Below are 12,713 nucleotides of genomic sequence, written 5' to 3' on the forward strand. Positions count from 1 at the left end.
TAGCGGCGGCCTTACGGTGGTTGGGTGAACGTGCCACCTTCTGCTGTGGGGTGGGTGGGGTGGGGGAGGTCCTCCTTGACCCCGTGCCGGCCCCGCCACCTGTGCTGCGCCACGTTTGGGATGGCGACGGTGTGGAAGCGCGTACCTTCCGTCAGTTTTTCAGGCATCTGAAGTCTGAACTCGGGCTGGCCCTGTCGTCGATGTCTGCGCGTGAGCCGTGACGGGTGCCACAGCCTGCTGGCACCGGCGGGTACGTGCCGTGTACATGTGGTGCGGACTGCGGGACCGACTTGGACCACTCGAAGCCAACGGAGACCAGCCACCCTCATTCGCTCAGATTTATGTGAACGACCCACGAGCCGAAATCCTGATGCCGAGGACCACGCACGCATTGTGGCATTACATAGAGAACACCTATTACATCCGGGAACGACTCCGAAGGCCATTTTCGGGAAATTTACCGTCCGCGGTGAATATTCCTGGGAATATGCTCTGAACGTATTAACCGAATTTGATGTTAGTGCCGGACCCGTGGACTCAGAACTGCGTCACTAATGCCTGTTCATAAATGTAGCGCGGCGTGAGCCATCCGTGGACTGCGTGTTTCTTTTTTCCAACCAAAGGTAGGCACTATACCTGAAGATGCTTCTTTGTAACCAAACCAAACAAAAACTAACAACCTAATCTTACCTAACTTGACCTAACTTACAGCCTACAAACCAACAACGCGCCAAAAATGTCAGCCGCCGGCGGGATTCGAACCTGCGGTCCTCTGAACACGGGGCGAGTGCGCTAACCAACCACTACACCTCGCGGCTCGCAGACAGCTGGCCGGATAAAGGTGTTGTAAGTCACTTGACAATGACGCACTGGGATATACTCCGTATAGCGCCTTCCTTTGATTGGAAACAAGAATTACGCCCGTGGACTAGCCTCTTCAACTCCGTAGCAGTGTCTCCCAATCTGCGGAAAGTTCAGCTGGTCGCATGATAACCGTGGCGAAGTTTTCTGGCTCTGATTCAACGGCTCCTTCATATTCCCTTCATATCAGCATAAGCCAGATTTAGGCTAACTTGCAATTAAACGATCAAAAATGTTAGCTTAAGTTTCGTTAGGGTAAATTAAACGGTGTTTTATTTGGTTAGGCTAAGCCCGAAAAACGCGTATTCATGGTATGCAGCTTTCCTTGTGTACAAAAGAACAGAATCGGCTCATAGCCATCGTTGGCCATGCAAGTTGATGGTTGACTTATATGTAGACTGTATGGTAATTTCCATCGTTTGCCATGGGTTCCACCAGCCTTGACCTGGGTGGAAGCCCGTATTGATTTACGTTGTTACCATCTTTCTGACATCCGGTTCCACTGGACATGACTGTGGCGCGCTCCGCTACTGACCACGCCACGAACAAATTGTTACGTTGTTAATTGTTATTGATCGCATTGTGGTACGCAATAAACGTATGACTACGTGTAGAAGTGGAGGCATTTTTTAATTTGAACTGAGTGCTTAGGATGGCTTAGGCAATAAATGAACATGCATCTTAACTGCGAAAGCGCAGTCCTATACTTACCATTTCGTTTCTGTCCTTTGATTGTCGATCGATCAGTGTCAGTTTTTTCGGGGTCCGTCTTACAACATCGATCGATGTTCATATGTGTTCGGAACCCGCAAAACTCGAATGTATTCAATTGCAGTTTACATCATGCGGCGACAGGTTTCGCTGGCATTTAAAGTTAGAAGGGCGGATTCTCGACCTATAGCTTAGCTGCTACCAATAATAACCTGACAGTATCGCTGAATCACGCGGGTTTGAGCTGTTTCAGAGCGTATAAGAAGGGCATAATTCAGCTAAATGAATTGGTTTGGCATTCATAGTAAGTCGGACATGCATGAAAACTTGTACTTACACGCCGTCCTTCATATACATATATAGTATACACTGCGGTATTCTGGGTTCTGGATCATTTATATAAACCAGTATTTGAACGTATAGCTGTTAAGTACTATGTCACAAATTGCGTTTAACTACGTGCCCGGATTTCATTATTGGAAGCTAGCCTTTATGTACACAAAAAAAAAACAATACTGTGAGAAAACAATATGAGATATGGCATTCCATTAGCGTTATTCCATAAGCTTAACCCTATTCCTGGCGGGGGGGGGCCTCAGGAGCCCCCCCCCTGAGGTTTTTTGGTTATATCTCCCAAACGCGTTGAGCTAGGAAGCTCAAATTTTCTGACTTTTCCTAAAAGGCTTCTACGCAACATGTCTGAAAATTTTGAGTTGATCTGACCTCAGGTCAGGTCACCAGAGGCGGTTTGGTGACGCTACCTCAGAAAAGTTTGCAATCACGCCAGAGCTAGAGTTTTTGACCGATCAATTTCTTCTCTTCAGGGTTTAGTTAGGGTACCAGTATGTGCAATTTGTATATCTCGGAATTTTGATATCGGTGACCTAAGGTCAGGTCAATTTCGCGACCTCCCCATTATAAGTCAATGGGGGAAAAATCAACTCCCTGTTTTTACCACTAAAACGGGTCGGAATGGCCCCATATACCATACATGACTTCATATACGATCAACCTTCACTACCTTGAGGTCTGTTTTGCTGTTGGGCAGCTGTGAGGTCATGTGACGTCATCAAAGGTCACCAAAGGTTTTTGGCCAATAACTCCGTACAGGAACAAGATACAGACGCGTGGATGGTCTCATTGTGTTCAGCTCGTCAAGACGCATCGAATGATATACATGATGACCTCGAGGTCACGTGACCTGAGGTCAACCTTTGACCTTGACCTTTCGAGGTCAACATATATATCATTCGATGCGGATTGACGAGAGGATCACGATGATGCCCTTAGTTTGTTCCTATCTTGACTAATTCGAAAGTTATTCGAGAAAAACTCTCTCCATATCTAGTGCCGTCATTTTGACTTTTTCGACCCCTGTGACGTCATCTTTGACCTGACCTGAAAATGACCTCAGTAAAAATTGTAGATCTTGGCCGTGCGTATCCGATGCCGTTTACCGCTTGTCGCTATCTTGCTTCGTTCTCAAGATCTCAGGGGGGGCCGAATCGGCCCCCCCCCCCCCCGCCAGTTTCTTGTCCCGGCGGAGCCCGCCAGGAATAGGGTTAAATATGCATGTATAATTTGCCTAGCATAACATTTCCTAAAAACCTGACAAAAGGTACCAACCTAACATATATTAGCATTATTTCGGGTTAGAGAGTCAAGCGACAGAGCTATGGTTGAAAAATATTGGTTTATGTGCTACGCCGCATAAACGGGAGTCAGGGTATGGAGGAAAGTTGATCTGCTTGACCTATCAAATGGTCTGATAACCCAATGCAGTAATCTATCTTTTGATATAGGTACAAAAACATTCATTACGGGCACCACTATTAAAGCTGTTGTTGATGTAGGTACGCTCACCCGTTTTCTTGCTGCATCGCACGGTAACAATTAATCGGTAAGACATATGATGAGGATTTAATTGTCTCACAGCACAGGTCCAGCAGCTAATAGATGGCCTTGTTTTCCCATATATTCCCTTCTGTCATACGACGCCCTTTGGCTTTCGACAAAAGGCTCAGCTAACTGCTACAGCTACCCAATTCCACTGAATGTTCAAGTGTTAAGCATGATAGTCCTGTCCTTATATCCACCCGGGTGCTATTGATGTCCACCTATAATCCACCTTCACCTGCTGACGTTATGGAGCCACGCCCATCCGACGCTAGACGCCGACTCCGACCAACCCTCAGGCCCTGGTGAACCCACCGCGGCGAGCACCACTGGTGCCACTGAGAGGAACTGCAGCTAGTGAACCAGTCACCAGGTGGCGCCCTGCACAGACCGATTCTCCTACTCGCGGGGGCAGCGGTGGCAGCTATCAAGGCTGCCAGGCTGTCAGGTCAGCTGTCACTGATCAGTGGTCACCCATGACTGCAAGAGGTCAGCTATTTGGGTCCTGAGTTTCCACACCTTCTGAGGGTAGTTAAACGTTTCCATGCGTTCAACGTATATAGGTAAAGGTGTATTGGTACTTAATTAATAATTATTATTTAGGTAGGAATAGGAGTCAGGGGAGAACCGTCTAGAACGTCCGGGTATAGGCATGACAATCCATTAATGCTCGTAATAATGAGATCATTGTTTTATGTGATCAACCTTCCGAGAGAAACACATGCCCCTATAGTAAATACATATAATTATCTTGGATCTAGTTCTAACAACCGTGGATGCGGCTTAACTACATGAACGTCCGGGGCTACATGTGCCCTGTGACACCCCAGCTTCCGTTTCACGGCAGCTGAGGCGCAATGGCCGGCTGATCACCCCATCGGCGGTCCGCACCGGGCCGTGGGGAGGCGGAAAAAACATCCTGGCGGGGGTCTGCGGTTCACCAGTTCTCCCCAGAGCGATAAGTAGCGGGTCGACCGGACACCGTGGGACCGTATATCGTGTCGCGCAGAGGCGCACTCAGTGATCAGGCGCCCCGGACGTGGTACCCCTCCTGCCACCCATGCCACCCGCCGGACGACCCCCCTGCGCAGGATAACGTCTGCCGACCTAAAGGATTGGCCACGGGGGCCGGAGCGGCGGTCTAGAGTTCACTTGTCAACAGTTCACTTGTCAACCACCTGCCGGTAACGGGGAGGGTGAATTACCTCCTTCGACAGCACAACTGAAGGGGGTGACCTGGTTGGTCGATGGCTCAAAACGCACCCCTTCCGCCCCTCCAGTCCTGCAGTTCCGGTTCATTTGTTCAAATTATTTGGCGCACAGTGAGCCGAGGCCCACGTCATACGAGAAACACGTGACATATAATGCTTCGAACGGCGCGGGGGCGTGAAATCGCTACAGAGACGGGTGTAACGAGCTGAGACTGGTCTAATACTGTTGTTTTAGAGAGCGAACATTGACCGGTAACGGTTTAATAGCCGTCCGTAAGCTGCTAAACCAGCTTAAACCGTAATGTGGTAATCAAATAATTCGCTACAGACAGAAGCGTCGGAACTACTGTATTCCTGGTCGGGCCCCCAAGTAACTCTGAGCCTCAATTTGATGTGATGTGCTGGTTTGCCAGAAACTCAAACACAAAAAAAATAATAATAGCTTAACGTCATACTAGACGGTCACAAGATGCATTCCACCATGTACATTGTATTTCTGCAAAAACAAAGCAACAGCACAGTAACAAATAAATGCACGGGAATCCAGGCTACAGATAAAGTCACATCCGTTCGAGAAATCAAGCACTTGAAAAGAAGCCACAGAATGAAGCGAAACTATCAAGCAGAGCTCCCGAACTAGCACGAGCAGTTGCCACTTGGCTTCTGAATAGGAGTTGTCCCGTCGAGGTGTAAACTTCCTTCCCATGGAAGGTGAACGCATCGGTAATACAGGCGTCAACATCAATACAATCTGAAAAATTGAACCGATAGGTACTCCCTCCCCATCAAATAACTCGACTCCTTTTACGCATACCTACTTATTCATGAAAAGGGCCGGTGGTTACCAGCAACTGAATAAAGTGCAAATGCCACTCGAGGATCAAAAGCAAAAATATACGAATTGCGATGGCATTTTTCAGCATCGCATATTGAGACGTTCAAATCAAACCACTGGGCCGAGAAACATATATATAATGGACCGGGGCTCTGGACATCAGGTTTTTCATAATGTGAGACCATTCCACACTTTCTGATATAAATGTTAACATTTTCATCGTCCCGAGAAAAGGTTGTCCCGCAACACTGTCGGAACGGGCCTTCGCATGATTTTACACAAGGTTCATTCGTCAACAAATGACTTCGTAGTAACTGCAACTTTCATGTCGATGGGCAATGCGTTCTAACTATATAATATATATCTACTTTAGTTGAGGGCCTTGCTGTACATCAGCCATTTGTAACATGGAAGTCTTCACCCGTTTCAATAACAACCATCTCGGGTGACACTGCGGTATTTTGTGAGCAGAAGTGAGCGGTTGCAAACGTGAGCAATCTTGTGACATGGTAATATAGCAAATGCAAGCAATGTCGTTGATTTAACCAGAATGTTTCAATCCTGTTTGAAAATTGAAGCGCGTGTTGTTTATTGTTTGTGATTCTGTAATTGATGTAGGGTAAATCGATCAGTTGACGTCTGAAAGAAACGGCAATTAACGACTTGATGAAGCGCTTGGAGCGTTGACCCGTTTTCTATATTGAACTTTGCTAACCGTAACATTTTCCCCCGTAACCTTCAACATTTTCACAGCCACTGGACCGTTTAGAGCCCGTCAAAGCTGTCCAGCGCAATCATTGATGCAAATTTCAACCCAAAAGGCCAAGAAGTACGAATAAAGAAAAGGCTTGCTGTGTAGCACGTAAGTACATAAAATTACCAGAGCAAAGTGGACGATGTATCAGCCAAGGTGACAAATGATTGTTGACTACCTACCTATCCATATTTCTAACGAATATTTTTCGTATTACCTCTAAAATAAAGTTTAAAATTTTTCTCAAAACCACTTCAGAATACACCAGTCAAAACAAAGATCCAAAACCTTGGTGTGCGCGGGCTATTCATCCTCCATCTTCCAGTACTGACCACACCAGTATGGTTCACAGCCCCGTACTTTCATCTTCCTTTAATAGTGTTGGCATGCAGGCTTTTACGTTGACATTAGCGTTTAAGATTTACATGCGATGTACATTGTGCATGCATGATTCAATGAAAGAGTACATCCACACTTCGCTTGGAGGAAACCTTCACAAATAAAAGATAACAGGAAAGAAGAATGCATCCCCCGTACTACAAAAGAAGTACGCAGTCATATCAATCAACATAACCTTAAATCAGCGGAACTATCCTGTCAATTCATAAAACTATTGTGCGTAGGTAAGTGTTCGCCAACAACATAGGGATAAGACAGCTACATACAGAATTCGGGTGGAAACACTTATGAGAAGCACATTAACACAGAAAAGCACACGAGGATAGTATCCTTCGGTTTCTACAAGACATGCAGGTTTCCATGGATACGCGCGTAGCGTGGCTCTGAGCGCTGTCGCGTCAGCAGCTCCCAACACACGCTCTGAATCACCACTAAATGGGCTCACTCGAACAGTGGACGTGAACCCGCAGCGCGACACTCCACCAACGCAGGCCAGCCAACACCGGGAGCACACTAAACACGTGAACACAGTCCATCACAATCCCCGGCCGCAGCGCCCCCTCCCTCGGCTGCAGAGGTGTCGGTGTGGGACAGGCCGGCCAGCCGCGCGCCGCGACTCGGTCGCCGCCCTCCAGCAGGTAGCAGTTTGTACAGTGAAGCCATCGTAACGGGGGAACGGACGGCGTGAGGTCCCTCGGCGGCACGGTCAGCGCACCCGAAGAGCCCGCGGCAGGCCGGCCCGGAGACGCCGGGACAGGCGGCAGACACATCAGTCGGGTGCACCCTGCCCACCCGCACAGCTAAGGCGCCGCTCAGAGCCGCTGGCCGACCCGTATCAGACCGAGGCGCGACCCCAGGTCATCTCTGTCTCTCTGAGCCGGGCCGGGCCGGGTCACTCTCCCGAGCCCGGCCGAAATCCCTCGCACTCCCCTACCGGATGCATCTCGCCAGTTAGGTGACCCATGTCTCGGAGACACGCGGCCGCTTGTGCAGCGGGCCCGACTCGTGCTGCAGAGAAGGGTCGGTGGAGTCCAGACAGAAACTGCCTGGCACCGGACGGCGGCCCAGCTGCGGTGGTCCTGTGGACAGCACGGGCAGACAGTCAGACGGGCACAACGCAGGGACAGGGCACACCTGCTACTGCACGAAATGGTGGAAAGTCGTGGCAAAGCCGACGCTGCAAGAGGGAGCTGACAACCTATGCCATGGCAACGTTGCGATAGCTAGGACAAAAACGGATTTATTTCCTCGCGCTACTTGGTGCGACTGGATACAATAGTGTGAAATGAACGGTAAACTAATTTAAAACAGGCAGTTCATGAGACACGTTTCCTTGATGCTCTAAAAACAGTTCATTGTTCCGGGTTTAATTTAGCTACACAAGTAAGTTACATTGGACTTCGGACTGCGCAATGCAGTTGATGTTAAGTTCAGGTGAAATAGTGCGCAGGCCCTTACAGTCGTGCAGTGGTCGGCGAGCCGGATTTTAATCCATCTCGTAGGTGGCTAATCAGATTGTCACTCACATTCGCACATCTTATTAAAAATTGCAGGATGATGGTCATTTTTCCCATCACCACCCGCCACAACCGGTAACAGTTCCCAGTACCATAGTCTGACAGCCGTGGATTGAAAAAATTCTCGTTTAAAACACCTTAATCTGGCCGTGTCGGCTGGTCTGCCGTTACTGACCGTGTCCGAGGCCGGCGCCGGGCGGTGCCTGCAGCCCATGGCCGTCCGGTGCCAGCCGCAGGCCCGGGTGGCCCGCGTGCACGTCCAGCCGCTCCCTGTACGGCGGCGAGCAGCGCTCCGTCTTCACCGCCGACAGCGGTGAGCGGTCACCGGCGCCCGGCGACGGTGACAGGCACGGCCCGCCGCCCATCGAGAGCACGCTGAAACACACAGATACGGTGTGAGCTACACCCCAAAATGTTGACAAACACACTGAAACACACAGATACGGCGTGACCGTGTGAGCACACTGAAACACCCGAGAACGGTGACAAACGCGCTGAAACACACCGATACAGTGTGAGCACACTGAAACACACGGGAACGGTGCCAAACACACTAAAACACACGGATACGGTGTGACCGTGTGAGCACACTGAAACACCCGAGGACGGTGACAAACACAGGATACGGTGTGAGCTCATCGAAACAGATATAGTGTAAGATAATTAAAAGACAAGAACACGGCGTTAGGTCACATTGAAACACCCGAGAACGGAGTTTAACACACTGAAGCACCACAACAAGGGGTTAGGTCACACCGAAAACACCCAAATATGATGTAAGGTCAAACCGAAGCACGCCTGCACGGCACTAGCGACACACTGTAACGCCAGGATACGGTGGTACATACAGTGCAGCACCAAGATACAGCGCTAATACACGAACACTCGAATACGAAATCAGCACACTGAACGAACAGTTACTGATCACAGAGTTAGTGACATGCTACACCTGGGCACGGTAACCGTCTCGCCGTGCCAGCCCAGATATAGCCCAAACACGACGTCTTCAACATGTTATATAACCAAAAGAGATATCACCCATCCCGTTATAGCCCAGCTTAAACACGTTAAATAAGTAAATCAGTTTTCCCCGTAAAAATAGGTAGCACCCAAACAGCTATAACACAAATAGTCCCATCACACTGCAGCGCTGCCCCGGTGTCTGTTCTGCAGCGTTGCGTCAGTTGTGTTGCGGTGTCCATGACAGGCGCCTCATGTTATCGGCCATTTGAACGATCGTCAGGAGTCAATAGCGACCACACTGAACGACACACAGGCACACCACATCCGATCACGTGACCGGTACGGGCGCCGATACAGGCGACCACGTGACCGGCGCCCATGGTGGCGCTCGGAGTGCTTCCCCGATAACACCTCGTCCGAGACAATGATAAGAGGACGCCGAACCCCCGCAGAGCGCGAATAGGATTGGCAGCAGCACACGGGTTAGGCAAACCTACTCTGGGCCGCGTCAAGGATCCTGAAGTGACCAAACAACACTCAACTGAGAGATATCCTGCAATGGCGAGGCTAACTGCGCATTTTCCCTCGTTCATCATCGTATTCCGAGAAGAGAGGTTTATTCAGCGGGACAGAACTTCGGGGATATAACAGTAACCGCGGGTCGGTAGGGTACAGTGCAGCCTGAGCACTATTTTCGTCCGGCCTGGAGCAGGTTAAAGGCGACTGCCTTTATCCACCTGTCAGTTGTGGTTCTATTTTTGGTTCCACTGCCGGATTCCTGGTTCCCCTGCGCTATGACAGGGAAAAGCCGAGCGACACGAGTTTCCCTTATCTTTGCTGATTACGATGCCTCACGATATACTAGTTTATACTTTTCCAGGATGACGCTAGATAGGGAAGGCGGTAAATAACTAATTAATGAGTGCAGGGTGGACAAGTAACGGAGACCATTTAGTCATGTTTAGTTTTGTTAAACATGATAGGTCAAGGAATGCGGTATACCTATCCTATCACTCACACCCTTCTGTCAACAATGGCGCATGTGCGACTAACGAGGATAATGTCCGTGGGAAAAGTAAGGCTATTTGGACCGATGGGGTGGCTGCGGCGATGGAACGGATGCGAATAAAGGGGACGAGGGCACGCGCTCATCTTTGGTGGTCCTGTTGCTGCTGAGTCTCAATGGACCTGCGGTAGCATAATGGTGGGACTGCTAGCTTTGGTGGGACAGGTGGGACAGTCCTGGGCCTGGTGGGCCTGGTGGGACGGATGGGACTGGTGGGACGCGCTCACCTGTGGTGGTGAATGTGATAGTGTTGGTGTCCCTGCTGGCTCTGATGGGACTGGTGGGATTGTTGGGTTTAGTGGGACCGGTGGGGCGCGCTCTGCTCACCTGTGGTGGTGCATGTGCTGCTGCTGGTTCTGATGGCTCTGCTGGCTGTGGTGGTTCTGATGGGACGGGTGGACCTGCTGCAGGCCCGGCGGCCCGGTGCGCCAGCCGGCCGGCACAGACAGGCCGCCCGGCTGCAGCTCCTGGCCGCCGAACTCCTGCCCGCCGCCGGTGGAGGCACCGCACACCGGAGGGTACCCGCCGTACTCGGCAGAGAGCGGTCCGCCGCCACCTCCACCGCGAGACACCTGGGGAGCACAGACAGGCGCGGATTCAGCGAGAGTGGCAGCGGATACAGCTGCGACGAGTTGCATAAATTCTACTCTACCAATAGCTGAAAATGTATCCCGTCTTACATCACATACTGAAAGCGATCATAACCGAAGGTTTGTTGTCAATAGTTAAAACACTATTCTTTAGAATTGTGTTTTTCTATTGAAAAACAAATCTGAGTTCCCTGACAATTTGGCAAAAGCTGCCTGAGATCAGTACAACTTGATGCTCTTGAAAACGGCTGCAGTGGCGGATCCAGGGGGGGGGGGCAAAATGGGCATTTGCCCCCCCCCCCAAACGGCATGATTTTAACATTACGCCTATGGGCGATGCATGGAAAGAATCGATAAATTTTTATGGTTTGCCCCCCCCCAAACCTCTGAGCTGGATCCGCCTCTGAACGGCTGCTCCAAAAATTCTGATTTTTTCAGGATTTCTAGTGGGCCAGGTGATCTACGTTCTGGTATGGGTCTCCCCTCCGCGGACCATCTGGTGCACGTGCCACGTGACTTTGAAAATTCCCGTGTTAAAGGTAGTGTGCCACCTTTGAAAGATTTCCCATTTTATTTTTCCTAGGATAAGAAGCTTCTGTTTTTACCTAATATCGCAAAAAAAAAAATCAAAAATGGGCCTGGAATAGTGCCTTTTTCGCCTAAAAGTTTATCGGTTTTTAGATATGTACCGGGTGGCCCAGAAAAAACGTTCCCAACTTTAAATCAATATATCTCAGAAAGTGATAAAGATACAACATTGAAACTTCGAATAGTCAATGCGGCACACATTTTCAGTAAATGGTGTGATTTTCATGGTGTTCGGTAAATTACTTTTCAAATGGTTCGTGTTTCAATCATGCCATGTAAAAATTACTTTTTTGCTCCGATGTTTGCTAAAAGATGTGAGTGAACGGGTCACTTTCACCCCGCGGCACTGCGGACTAGAGCCATGAATTCTACTGGCAGCTAGTCTCATTGATGGTTCGGGTCTCAGGATGACACATTCCCTCAGGCAACCACGATGGCTCTGTGCCAGCGGCATCGGGAAGAAGTTTCCAGTTTTCTAACCATGTTGTGGCTCAAATGCTTTCCTGGCTGACATTCCTGGGAAAAGGTAGCTTTTCAACCAGGTTTTTTTTTCATCTGCTGGCAATGTTGTTTTTCATAAGCTATTCTGTGGTCTTCTGGCACAGGAACCAATCTGCTTTAGTTTGTTTTCCTTATCCGGTCGATTTACTGTTTGATCTACTGAAAGGAGGGTAATCAGCAGTAATCCATGCACCGTGCCACTCCTGCTCGAAACATGATTTGGTGTTGAAACGAATGGCATCCATGAGCACCATTTTGGCTCAGTATTTGAATATGTGGCACATAAGTGAGATAAAAATATTTAAAATAAGAAAATAAGTGTTGGTTTCATTCACGTTCTCTATTTTTTATTCTTTTTTTATAACATGGGACATCTAACCCAATCATCACTATCGTTTGACATCGGCAAAAAAAGCAAAAACGTCTTGCTTAATTCAACTCAAGATTGCCAGCTTGAAAATGATGGTATAGTGTTATAATTTGGCATACCAATGCACAAAGAAATGACGCAAACTTGATGAAAATTTTGGATCGTTATTTGTACTTGTATTTGATATATAGGCCTCCAAAGTTCGGAACGTTTTTTCTGGGCCACCCGGTATAACAACTGTAGTGGGCTCACCTGCAAACAGGCGTCGGGCAACAATCGCGAATGCGGCGCACTTGTGACAATAAGCAAAGGTCATTATAGTGTTACGACCATACGACGTACGGGAATGAGTTATCAGCTGTCTAATCGTAGACAACACAATGTCGAGCCTTAAACTGTAAGCCCGTATTGGTATTGTTTCTTTTATTTGGCTGTCGAACATTATTTATGG

The 12,713-nt window shown here is 48.9% G+C and overlaps 1 protein-coding gene across 1 annotated transcript in view; it reads right to left on the reverse strand.

Annotated features, from left to right (window-relative positions):
- Positions 1-5,153: 5,153 nt before the first annotated feature.
- The window catches only part of LOC122390503 (myocyte-specific enhancer factor 2B-like), a 48,213-nt gene continuing 40,653 nt past the window's right edge, over positions 5,154-12,713 (reverse strand). Inside the window, exons 7-9 of the mRNA XM_043383515.1 lie at positions 10,541-10,785; positions 8,360-8,559; positions 5,154-7,746 (exon numbers count right to left, since the gene is read on the reverse strand). Coding sequence (XP_043239450.1) covers positions 7,619-7,746; positions 8,360-8,559; positions 10,541-10,785 — 573 coding nt within the window. The 3' untranslated portion in view covers positions 5,154-7,618. The remainder of the gene's footprint in view (positions 7,747-8,359; positions 8,560-10,540; positions 10,786-12,713) is intronic.

The sequence above is a fragment of the Amphibalanus amphitrite genome, unplaced genomic scaffold (assembly GCF_019059575.1).
Source record: "Amphibalanus amphitrite isolate SeventyFive unplaced genomic scaffold, NRLGWU_Aamphi_draft 000398F_arrow, whole genome shotgun sequence".
Lineage (NCBI taxonomy): Eukaryota > Metazoa > Arthropoda > Thecostraca > Balanomorpha > Balanidae > Amphibalanus > Amphibalanus amphitrite.